This window comes from Leucopleurus acutus, assembly GCF_964270905.1.
Source record: "Leucopleurus acutus genome assembly, chromosome: 1".
NCBI lineage: Eukaryota > Metazoa > Chordata > Mammalia > Artiodactyla > Delphinidae > Leucopleurus > Leucopleurus acutus.
Genome location: NC_139142.1, coordinates 47726530 through 47738010, shown reverse-complemented (window position 1 = coordinate 47738010; position 11481 = coordinate 47726530). Strand labels below are relative to the sequence as shown.

Below are 11481 nucleotides of genomic sequence, written 5' to 3'. Positions count from 1 at the left end.
GACGCGCCCACCTCCCGGGGGCTCGCGGGCTCTCGCTCTGGGACAGCCGCCACCCCCGGGAGACGTGGAAGCGGCGGCGGCGGCGGCGGCGGCGGCGACGGCGGCGGCTCCCTGGGCGCGGGCCGGCCGAGGAGCGTGGAGCGCCGCATGGATGCGGCAGCAGAGCGGCTTCTCTGCGAGCCTTAGGAGACCCGGGGAGAGCCCGCCCTCTATGCGCGCTGGGGGCCGGCAGGGGGCTCTGGATTTCGGTCCCTCCCCTTTCCCTGGGTGTCTCGGAGCACTCCGGCTCTCAGACCCTCCTCCAGCCAGGTGCAGGCCGGCGGGAGAGGAGGACGCATCTCTTCTTCCGGCGCCCCACCATGGGCAATACCTCCAATGACTCCTGGCCAGAGAACTGCGATACTCGACAGTGGCTCCCCTCCGGCGAAAGCCCAGCCATCAGCTCCGTGATGTTCTCGGCCGGGGTGCTGGGGAACCTCATCGCGCTGGCCCTGCTGGTGCGCCGCTGGCTGGGGGACTCGGGGCGCAGCGCCGGCCGCGGGAACTCCATCTCGCTGTTCCACGTGCTGGTGACAGAGTTGGTGTTCACCGATCTGCTCGGGACCTGCCTCATCAGCCCTGTGGTGCTGGCTTCGTATGCGCGGAACCAGACCCTGGTGGCCCTGGAGCCCCAGAGGCGCGTGTGCACCTACTTTGCCTTCTCCATGACCTTCTTCAGCCTGGCCACCATGCTCATGCTCTTCGCCATGGCCCTGGAGCGCTACCTAGCCATCGGACACCCCTACTTCTACCAGCGCTGGGTCACATGCCGTGGTGGCCTGGCTGTGCTGCCCGCCATCTACACAGTCTCCCTGCTCTTTTGCTCCCTGCCGCTGCTGGACCACCGGCAGTACGCCCAGTACTGCCCTGGGACGTGGTGCTTCATCGGGCATGAGCAGACCACGTACCTGCGGCTTTACGCCACCTTGCTGCTACTGCTCATCATCGCAGTGCTCGCCTGCAACTTCAGTGTCATCCTCAACCTCATCCACATGCATCGCCGGGGCAGGAGAAGCCGCTCCGGACCCTCCTTGGGCAGCAGCCGGGGCGGCCCTGGCAGCCACAGGAAAGGGGAAAGGGTATCCATGGCGGAGGAGACGGACCATCTCATTCTCCTGGCTATCATGACCATCACCTTCGCCATCTGCTCCTTGCCTTTCACGGTGAGTCGCTCCCTTCATTTCCACAGAGGAACCGGGCAGCCTTCTCACACTCTCCCCTCTTACTCCCACCCTTTCCACGACCACACACATTTTGCAACTTGTAAAATTATGGCCTCATTTGTAAAGGGTCTATAGCCTTCCCCTCTCACTTCTCACCTTTGCCCCACTTCCTACTTCCCTAACCCCAGCAAACAGGGCATCTCTATGCTACTGCTTCTCATTTACCAACACAGTCCCCCTGAAAGGGAGTCCTGGCTCTCCACTAAGCCAGCGCAGACTGCCACCCTAGAGCCCGAAGCCACTGTACAAGGCCAGTCTGGCTTAGTACCTGACGAAGAAGCAGCCCCTTCCACCTTTGGGTAGTTGTCAGTTACAACCTGACTTCCCCGAGCTGTAGTTCGCCTCCCGGTGCCCCCCATCCACTGGTGCTAGTTCTCCAGGCTCTGCCTTCTGTTTCTCCCAGAGCAAAATGTAATACTCAACCCATAGCCTTCCATTGAGAATGGTCCCAGGTGAGAAGGGTCCATGTTGCCAGAAGTCCAGAGCATTCATTGTCTTAAAAGTTCAACAAAACCTCGCTTACAGATTTCCCAAACTACATATTGGGAGTATAACTCTTTGTTGCCATGAAAGTTCATAATATGTTCATAATGATAATTAGAGGAAAGGCTGCTTGCTTGGAGGAACCCCTTGCCTAGGTTCTGGGCTGGGTGCTGCCCTGGTTGGGGGCAACATCAGTGGTTAGTTCCGTGATGCTGTGAGTTTGAGCCTCCTAAGGTGTAATGTGGGTAGCAGAGCCTGGGATGTATCCGAGCATGTGCTGGCCTCTTACAGAGAAATGAGAGCTCAGTTTTAGCAGCTCCACTTCCTAATCTTCAGAAGCACAAGACTGACCCTACAGGGAATAAACAGTTGGCAGTGACTCTCACCGGACACAGTCTTGGAGAAAAGAAAAAGATAAATGATGCTGCCATTGGTCAGTGTGACCTGTAGAAGCTCAAGAAGTAACTTTATCCTACTTCCCGCCTCCCTCACTGCTTTAGATTATCTTCATAAACTCATCCATAGGGGTGGGAGAGGACACAGGATCCTAAAAGCCTAGCTATGACCCTCCCACATACACAAATTAACTCCCTTTCTTACCTATGTTCTCTCCTGCCTGGTCCCCACTGTCCTCACACTTCTGCCCCATCTTCTGTCAGGGTAGAAGCTGCTCTGAATCAATAAGTTACACTTTGAGAGGAATGAGATGGAGTACGTAAAAGATGCCCTTTTATAAAATGAAGTAGGATGTGGGAGGCTGCATCTCCCATTCACCCTGAGCTGGGGAGTTTGCAACAGAAATGCTGTGAGGTAGAAACCAACATGGCTTCCACAAGTTTGTTTTGTTTTACTGGTAGAACTACATTAGGAGCTAAATTAACTTTTTGGCGTTGGGACTAGGATGCAGAACATACATGTATCTGTGAGAGAAAGCATTTCAAGTTCCACTAAACAACTTAGAATTTAACATGAGAGACATAAACCATTTCTGAATTGGGGGGTACCTGTTTTGGACTGGTGGGAATCAGGATGTCAGTCCTTAGAGTTTTATCTATCATTTGTGAGTGTGTACGTATAAAAATACCTTCCACTCTCAGCTACTTAAAATAGCTTGGGAACAGGCTCAGAGGTGACCACACACTTGTGAAAAGGATTGTTATTCCCTTTGAGGAGGAGAGCAGGAGGAAAAGGTCTCCCCCTTGATCATGAGTGACCCGCAGCATAAACTGTATTTTTTTAAATAAAGGCAGTTGATTTTCAATAGGTTCCCCAGTTTTCAAGTAAATTTGCCTTTTGCCATGAGAATTCCATCATTGCCATATGTTGATTTTCCGATACACACACGCAAACACACACACTCGTTTCCTTTACTATTAAGCCAGGGGCAACTCCAGAGTTGCCAAATGGAAGAACTAGAAGTCTGGTTAGAAAGGGTGGGGATGTAGGAAGTTTGCTTTGAAGCTGAGTTTTTATCTGAGTGCCTGTTTATGGCTTTGGGGGGCCAGATGTAGATTATGAGGGGGCTTTAGCTCCTTCAAGCCACTCCTTGGCATTGACAGTATCAGCAAATATTATCTAGGGTCTCTTCTGCGTGTATGCATGGCAAAGAGTCCCAGACAAAGAGTGGGAAAAATGCCTAGTGTTAATGTAATCTAGAAAGTGGGCTACGCCGACTTCTTGCCTTGGGGCTAACATGACACATTTTCCAGATGAACTACAGATAACCCAGTAGGTGCAAAACAGATATTTGAACTGTACCCTAAATGGGAAGTACCAAGTCATCTCTCAATAGGGAAATTTACTTTGACCATTGACTAATTTTATTTTATCACTAGATTATTGATACTTGTCAGTATCTTTCATTTACACGGCACTTTAAGCATTATGAAATGCTACACTATCCAGAATTTAGTTACTTCTTGGAAGGCTTATCTGACAATTCAAATCTCAAAGCTACTGAATGGTGCATTACATTCTGCTATTTCAGAATGCTTGGCATGTGTCCCTGGGGGGTGCTTTTCCCCCATGTCCTTTTATTCTACTTGGCCCACAGTAAAATTGTGGTCAGAAATGGCCTACACCAATCTCCCGCCCAAGGCAGGAATCATTTCCACATATCCTAACCCGGGCTCTGATAGAAAAGGCAAGGGCTTCTGGTTGCCTTCAGAAATTCTCCTGTTCTTCTATAATAGCACACGCAGCCCAATAGAAATACAGCATGAACCACAAATGCAAGCCACATAAAGAATTTCAAATTTTCTTGTAGCCACATGACAAAAAGTAAAAAGAAACAATTGAAATTAATTATTAGTAGATTTTATTTAACCCAGTATATCTAAAATATTATCGAAGCAAAATGTATCAATGTAAAATAATTATTAATGAACTATTCCAACTAATTTTCTTCCTGTGTCCCAGAAAATACTAGTAATCTACCCTGTCTCTGCCTCTTTCTAACTCAGGATAACAGAACTGCTTTCTGTGGCCCTCAAAGTGGGCCATGCCACCGGCCCAGCAAGGAGAGCTCACAGCTGTGTACCCAGTGGGACAACAGCCTAATCACTCCAGGAATGAGAAGAGGGGAGTGGGGAACTGAGGAAACCTGAACTGCTAAGGAATGTCAGCCGTTGTCCCAAGGTGTGGGCAGGTTACAATTACTGCTTCCTCCAAGAATGCCAGCCTAGGACTTTCAAAGTTTGGGAATTGAAACTCAAAATATTAAATGCCCAGCACGCTGTAATGAAGTCAAGTTCAACTTCAAATGTCATTATTATCAACATCAAAATAGCTAACATTTTTTTTAAACATCTTTATTGGAGTATAATTGCTTTACAATGGTGTGTTAGTTTCTGCTTTATAACAAAATGAACCAGCTATACATATACATATATCCCCATATCTCCTCCCTCTTGCGTCTCCCTCCCACCCTCCCTATCCCACCCCTCTAGGTGGTCACAAAGCACCGAGCTGATCTCCCTGTGCTATGCAGCTGCTTCCCACTAGCTATCTATTTTACATTTGGTAGTGTATATATATGTCCATGCCACTCTCTCACTTTGTCCCAGCTTACCCTTCCCCCTCCCCGTGTCCTAAAGTCCGTTCTCCATGTTTGCATCTTTATTCCTGTCCTGAATGGCTAACATTTTTGAGTGCTAATTTTTTACATACTTTAATCCATTATCTTCACAACAATCTGTCAAATAGGTAGCATTTTTACTCCCATTTTACAAATGAGGCAAATAACTTACCCTGGGTCCCGCAGCTAGTGAGTGAGTGCTGGAGCCAGGATTCAAAGCCAGGCAGCTTAAGCACAGAGCCTGTGCTTTTAATCACAATACTGTCGGAAAGTACTCATTTCAGGGGTAACATATGAGAAGATTAATCCAAGATTTATAAGAGAATTGTGAAGATGTTATAAATATCTTGCCCACTTTGTCTCTTAATTTCAACTTTTAGCTTTAAAAATACAATGGCAGAGACCTTTTTCTCCTTATCAGATCAAGGGGCCTGAGCTGGGGCCAAGGGTACAGTTTCTTTTTTCTTCTGCACTGACCTATGCATTAAAAGGCTGAGTCTGAGATTTTAGGAGATCGGCTAGTGTAAATGCGGGTCTAAATTAAGAAATAATCAGATTACCCCTCACATAAAATTTTCTGTTGGTACACATAAGATATAACTGATTTTTTTAAAAAGCATTATTTTGTCGATCCAATATAAAGTCATGCGTAGGACCAACAACATATTCCAAACTGTTTATGCACTAAAGGAATATTGCGTAAATTAATACATTCCTCATGTTAATCAGATATTGTCATCATTTCACAGTGATAAATAGAAACTTTCTTCCTGAAATGAAACAGGACACAGGAAATATATCAGACCTCCATTCTTGACTCAGATACTGTTTGTCTTTTAATTTCCAACCCATATCTAGCCATTTTCTCACTACTTTACTAATTGTGAATAACTTCTGGTCATTTTAAACTGTTTTCCCCATGTCATTAGGATAAAGTGCTTATGCATTTTATTCAGTTCTAAAATTTCAAGAGTGAACCACTGACTCATTCTAAAATGTCTTCATCTTTAGAAATTCTTTAGGGCTATAATTTCTAGGTTACTCTGATTAGTGGAAATCTGATCTTTGAAATACAGAGCAAACTCAAGTAAAGAGTACTGGAGTTTCCCATTCATTCCTGGTACTCTTTATGTAAAATGTAACATGAATGGGGGTTGTAAAACTGATTTGCAATTTGTCAATTACATACATGCACAGTATCACAATTCTAGTAGGGATGAAAGAGAAATTCAGAAATCTCTGCATAACCAAAACAAACTTTGTCTGGTGATATTTTGAGTTAATATCCATGTACTACTGGAAGGCCCTTTATTATTCATACATCATCAATGATGTGTTTGGGGATTGTTGAAAGAGTTTTAACACATCTTACCTTTTAAGAGAAAGTTCTTCTATATGAGTGTTTTCACTTGACACCTTTTCCATTTGATATTATGAAATTGTGGTTGTAAATAATGACATAATTACACTGATTTTTAAAAATTTAGACAGCAATAACTATGGTCCTTTTCCCTAAAGAGAAGTGGTGCGTTATGTCTACACCCTTGGTCAAGGTGATCATCTCTGCCTGCCATCTAGCTGTGGAAAGCGTGGAAGAAAGAAAAGACCCAAAGAAAACCAAGTAGCTACTTAGATATAGCCATGGTTTTAAAATCTATAAACAGGAGAAATAATACCCATAAATCTTTGTGACACATTTGGAAAAAAGTCTCCTACAAACCCATAATCAGTCAGTGGTGAATTTCATGTGAGACTTTACGTCAGAGGCTTTTTATATAGATGGTGGCAGAGTGTGTAGTGGCTAAGAGGCAAGTCTGGGTCCTGCTACTGTAATTGCATGGCTCCCCTACTTACCTGCGGTGTGATTTGGGACAGGACAACTAATTGTCTGAGCCTTGATCTCCTCCTTACTAAAATGGGAGTAATAACACTTTACAGATTTGTATAAAGATTAAACACAACGAGACACAAATTGCTTAGCACCGTGCCTGGCATACAGGTATTCAGTAAATATTAGCTACTCTTTCCATAGGATTCCGTTTCCAAAGGAAAATCATTTGATATTAATGACCAGGAACTGAATTCTGGAAGCTCCGTGTCATTTGTTTGATTGGCCAGGCCTAAGTGGGTCTTTTGTTTTTAAGTGTGATAAATGAATCATTTTAAACTATTTCAATTTTGGGGTAAGGGTCTAAAGCAGTGGGTCTCAACTTTGCCTGCATATTAGGATCACCTGGGGGGTTTTAAAAGCCCTGACACCTGGGTTACAGCCCGGGCTAATTAAATCAGAGTCTCTGAGAGAGGGAGCAAGCTATCAGAGTAGTTTTATTTCTTTCTTTAAAATTTTTTTTCCATCAGAATATTTTTAATTATCCACAGGTGATTTCAGTGCACAGCCAAATACATTTCTCATTTACTCTAAAATTCTGAACCCACTATGTAGTCACATTAAAGGTAGGAAAGTAGCTGAAAGAAACGGTGCCAGGTCAGTGCCAAGATAAAGTTTTCCATGGAGGTGGCAAGGATTCTATGGAAGACAAAAGAAAACTAATTTTCCTCTGTGCCGCTTTCCAGGTATCACAACAAGCTCTGTATTCTTAGCAAAGCCCTATAGAGAGAGTCTGTCCTAAGGAGTTAAAACTCACTGGGCTGGTTTACATTAGTCCTTGGTATTTTTCTCATAGCAGATTTACTTGTAGTATGTGCAAAAGCATGTATAAATTCTACCAGCCTCTGAAGCTGGAGTCCAGAATATCACCGAAACATTATTAATTAATTGACTTCTATCCATTGTGTCAGCCTTTAATTAAAATCCAGGATCAGCTGGAGGGAGAGGGAATGAGGAGTTAGTGTTTAATGGGTACAGAGTTTCAGTTTAGGAAGTTGTAAAAAGTTCTGGAGATGGATGGTGGTGATGGTTGCTGTTCCCCGTTCTTTTTATATGATGGTCAGTCAAGTGCAGCCACAAGAGGAGACAGGAGATGCTCCAGGAAACAGTTTATCAAACTCACAGGTCAAAAACAGGAAGCACTGCGTAACGTGCAGGGCCACATGAGGAAGTACCAGTGCAGGTCAGGAGGAAAAAGAAGCAGGAGCTGGGGAGAGCCTGGGCCATGGACTTTACTGGAGTTTCTGAGGGAAAGACAAGGCAGAGTAGGGGAAACAGTTTAGGACTGGCTATTTTGAAGCATTTCGACAGGCTCTAAGCTATACGAGTAGCCCCTAGTCGCCCCGTACCAGGCCTTGGAATGATGAAAGCTGCCTCCATGGGGTAAAGGGCCACACAGCGGAGCTCTGCATTGGTTAGTTTGCATATCAAGTGATTGCTTCTGGGTAAGCCCTTGGCTATCTCTAAGCATTGGCTAGCCCTGGAAGGGGCAGTCTCTCCCCAGCCAGAAAGTTTTTATGATGTCAAAACATCACAATATACAGAAAATAAAAATACAAACAGTACAGTTGCACAACAATGTGAATGTACTTAATGACATTGAAAATGGTTAAAATGGTAAATTCTATTCTGTGTATAATCTAAATTAAAAAGAAAAAACCCAGGGTCCACAAGATTGAAAATGGTGAACTCTAGACAAAAGCCAAGAATGGAAGGAAAAAAAATGGAGAGGTAGGAGAAGACAAAACTTACATCAAGAACTTCAAGGTTCTCTGAAGTATGTCTCTTTTCCAAGCATAAAAGAGGAAATTATCTTCTACAACATATTGGCCAGCTCCTAAAATGCAAATTTTAAGCATTTCTAAAAATTACTCAGCATAGTGGATGAAAAGGAAAGGAAACAAATAGTACAGAATTGCTTCATCCTCTAAAACCATTTTTCACTTCTCATTGGTCTGTCACACTCTAAAGAGATCAGGAACTATGGTTTGGGTTATTTGCCACAGAAAACCTGACTCATCTTCATGTGTGACCCATGACACTAGAGGCTGAGCCTTCTCTACATGGCCCACTAGACAATCCATTATTATATTCTTTGGCAAAATTAGATCTAAACTCAGCTACAGACTTTTTCTACAACAGAATGCTCAGTTGTGTGTGTGTGTGTGTGGTGACTAATATATTTTAATCTATCGGGTTTATGTACACTGTTATCGTGAATTCCTAAACTTCAAAATCGCTCCTTAAATACACCATATAAGTACTATCAATTTCTCATTCAAAATAGTTTAGCTGACAAGAAAAGTATTGCTCCCTTGCATATCCCCACCTAACTTTCCTCTTCTCTGTATACTCAGGGACATCCACCATCAGTTCTTTCTTTCTTTTTTTCCTTTACTCATCTGCCAAGTCTTTTCTCCATTCCCTTAAGCCAAGATTCTCTGGCATAAACACCTATGGCTGCCAAACCTTCCTGATACTGTCCTAACATAAGCAACCCGAAGATGACTACTCTTCTCCCTCCCTGCAATTTGCTTTGTATATCCAGTTGCCAGATGCCTGCGGAGTAAGTAGTGGGGGGAAAAGGAAACAAACCATTCCTTCTTCTGGCAAGGGAGAGTGGAGGAAAGAAGAAATAGCTCTCTAACTCACCAGCTGCCTTTGGTAAGAAAGTCCCAGGAGCTCTATAAACAACTGGTTTCAAACGACTAGGTGTGATTTACATGTTTCTCTCTTTTCTGTAAGCCATGTGGAAATGTTTGATCTTTATCAAGCATGTACTGGTCCATTCTCTGCAATCTGACCAAAAAGTTGTGTTGTTCCCTAAATATCTAAGAAATCGGATGAGAGCTGGTATACTGCTTTGAGGACATTGGCCAATGCGTAAAGATGTGTCAGTGGCCAATGCGTAAAGATGTGTCAGCCTTCCGGTGTTTAGGACTTTGTTCTGAAGACCTTTGGTCTAACATAGGCGACCTGGATGTAGCACACAGTGAGCGCTGCTCTGGTGTCAAGGGACGTGGAATTTGTGTCCTGAGTCGGCCACTAACCAGCCCTGGGAACTTGGGCAAGTCCCTCACCTTCTCTGCACTGTGGTGTCCTCACTGGTAAAATGGAGATAATAAAGACTAACGTTGGGGGGACACTTATTAAGTGAGCAGTTTTCAGTAGCTGACCCGGATGATTTCCTCTCATCCTGCCAACAACCCCAAGAATAGGTATTGTTATCGTTATCACCCATTTTAAAGATGCAGAAATGAAGGCACAAAGAGGTTAGTTTTCTTACTTATGGTCCCAAAGCTATCTGTGGAGCCAGGATTCAAACCCAGGCAGCCCAACGGCCAGAACACAGGCTCTGTTGTGTGCCCTCTCACTGAATTGTTGTAATGAAGCCAGATTCAGTTTTTGGAAGTAAATGCAACATGTTGTTATTAACTCACTTCCTCATCTGTCAGAGATAATACTTATGTTTCAGAGTGTCTGTAAGGCATAAACATGTGCGAGAGGAGTGAGATTTTGCTACCTCTCTCTCACCACTACGACCACACACAAAACACGTTTTGCTTTTCAGTCTTAAGAAATTGCATATGGTCTAAGCCTGTCCACTGCTACAATGTAAAACTAACATCCTTTTCCCCTTTTCCTTCTTACAGATTTTTGCATATATGAATGAAACCTCTTCCCGGAAAGAAAAGTGGGACCTCCAAGCTCTTAGATTTTTATCAATTAATTCAATAATTGACCCTTGGGTCTTTGCCATCCTGAGGCCTCCTGTTCTGAGACTAATGCGTTCAGTCCTCTGTTGTCGGGTTTCATTAAGAACACAAGATGCAACACAAACTTCCTGTTCTGCACAGTCAAATGCCCGTAAATAGGTTGACCTTTGAGGATGGTAGTTAAGAAGTGCTTAGTGAGCCAGCATCTGGAAGATCATTCTGAAATGGTTGCTTGGAGAAATGGAGAAGAGTTAGTTTATAAATACAATGAAGCTACCCTAATAAAACAGAGCAAACAAACATTTCAGCAGTGGTTTGGGCTACAGACGTGCTGACAAGGCACTTCGTGGAAGGTATCAGAAGGCTCTATAAAGCCTACCGTCAAAGAGCATGTTCCATGGCCTTTAGAGGAACAACCAATTGCATTTAAGATCCAGTGCCTTTCGATTTAAGCTTTCCTGTTGAATGAGAAACCATGTAGTTTTGTAATTTGTTTAAAACCCTAAATAGTTACTGTGTTTTCTATTTTAATCTTCTAGGCTAGTACCATTGTAAACATACAGTGTACAGTCAGACCAGATAAAACGTCTCACGTATTCTCTAGGGAGTGGATATGTGCAAGCAACCAAGCCCGGTGTCTTGTGATCGTCCTTTCTTTGGACAATGAATCTGAAAACCATAGGTACTTTGTACTGTATGTTTGTGTACGTGGGAGTGCTCTCTTTTTACAACAGTATAACTCAGTATTACTGAGTAGGCTCTGCTCGTTAATGTCAGCTTTTTCACCATCCACAAGAAGCTGTGTGTCAGTGTCAGGTTATTTATTTTATAACGTCTGCCGTGCTAATAGTGACCAAAAAGGCTGGGAATTTTCCTCTCAACAATAAATAGTAGACTATTAAGAGAGGTAATTCTGATTAATACTCTTCATTCTATTTCCAGGGAATCGTATACGTGGCTATGTCTGAAGCCAGATATTAGGATCAAAAACGGAAAAATCTGGTCAGTTCTTCAGAAACACTGGAACTCTTTTAATGCTGATGTTGAGGACATAAC

The 11481-nt window shown here is 43.7% G+C and overlaps 1 protein-coding gene across 1 annotated transcript; it reads left to right on the top strand.

The window, feature by feature from the left end:
• Positions 1–344: 344 nt before the first annotated feature.
• On the top strand, positions 345–10584 carry PTGER2 (prostaglandin E receptor 2; the record flags this gene model as incomplete). The annotated part of the gene is made up of 2 exons (XM_082839479.1): positions 345–1202; positions 10363–10584. Exons 1-2 carry the CDS (start codon positions 360–362, stop codon positions 10582–10584), a joined length of 1065 nt encoding a protein of 354 aa, XP_082695605.1. The 5' UTR covers positions 345–359.
• Positions 10585–11481: the final 897 nt, after the last annotated feature.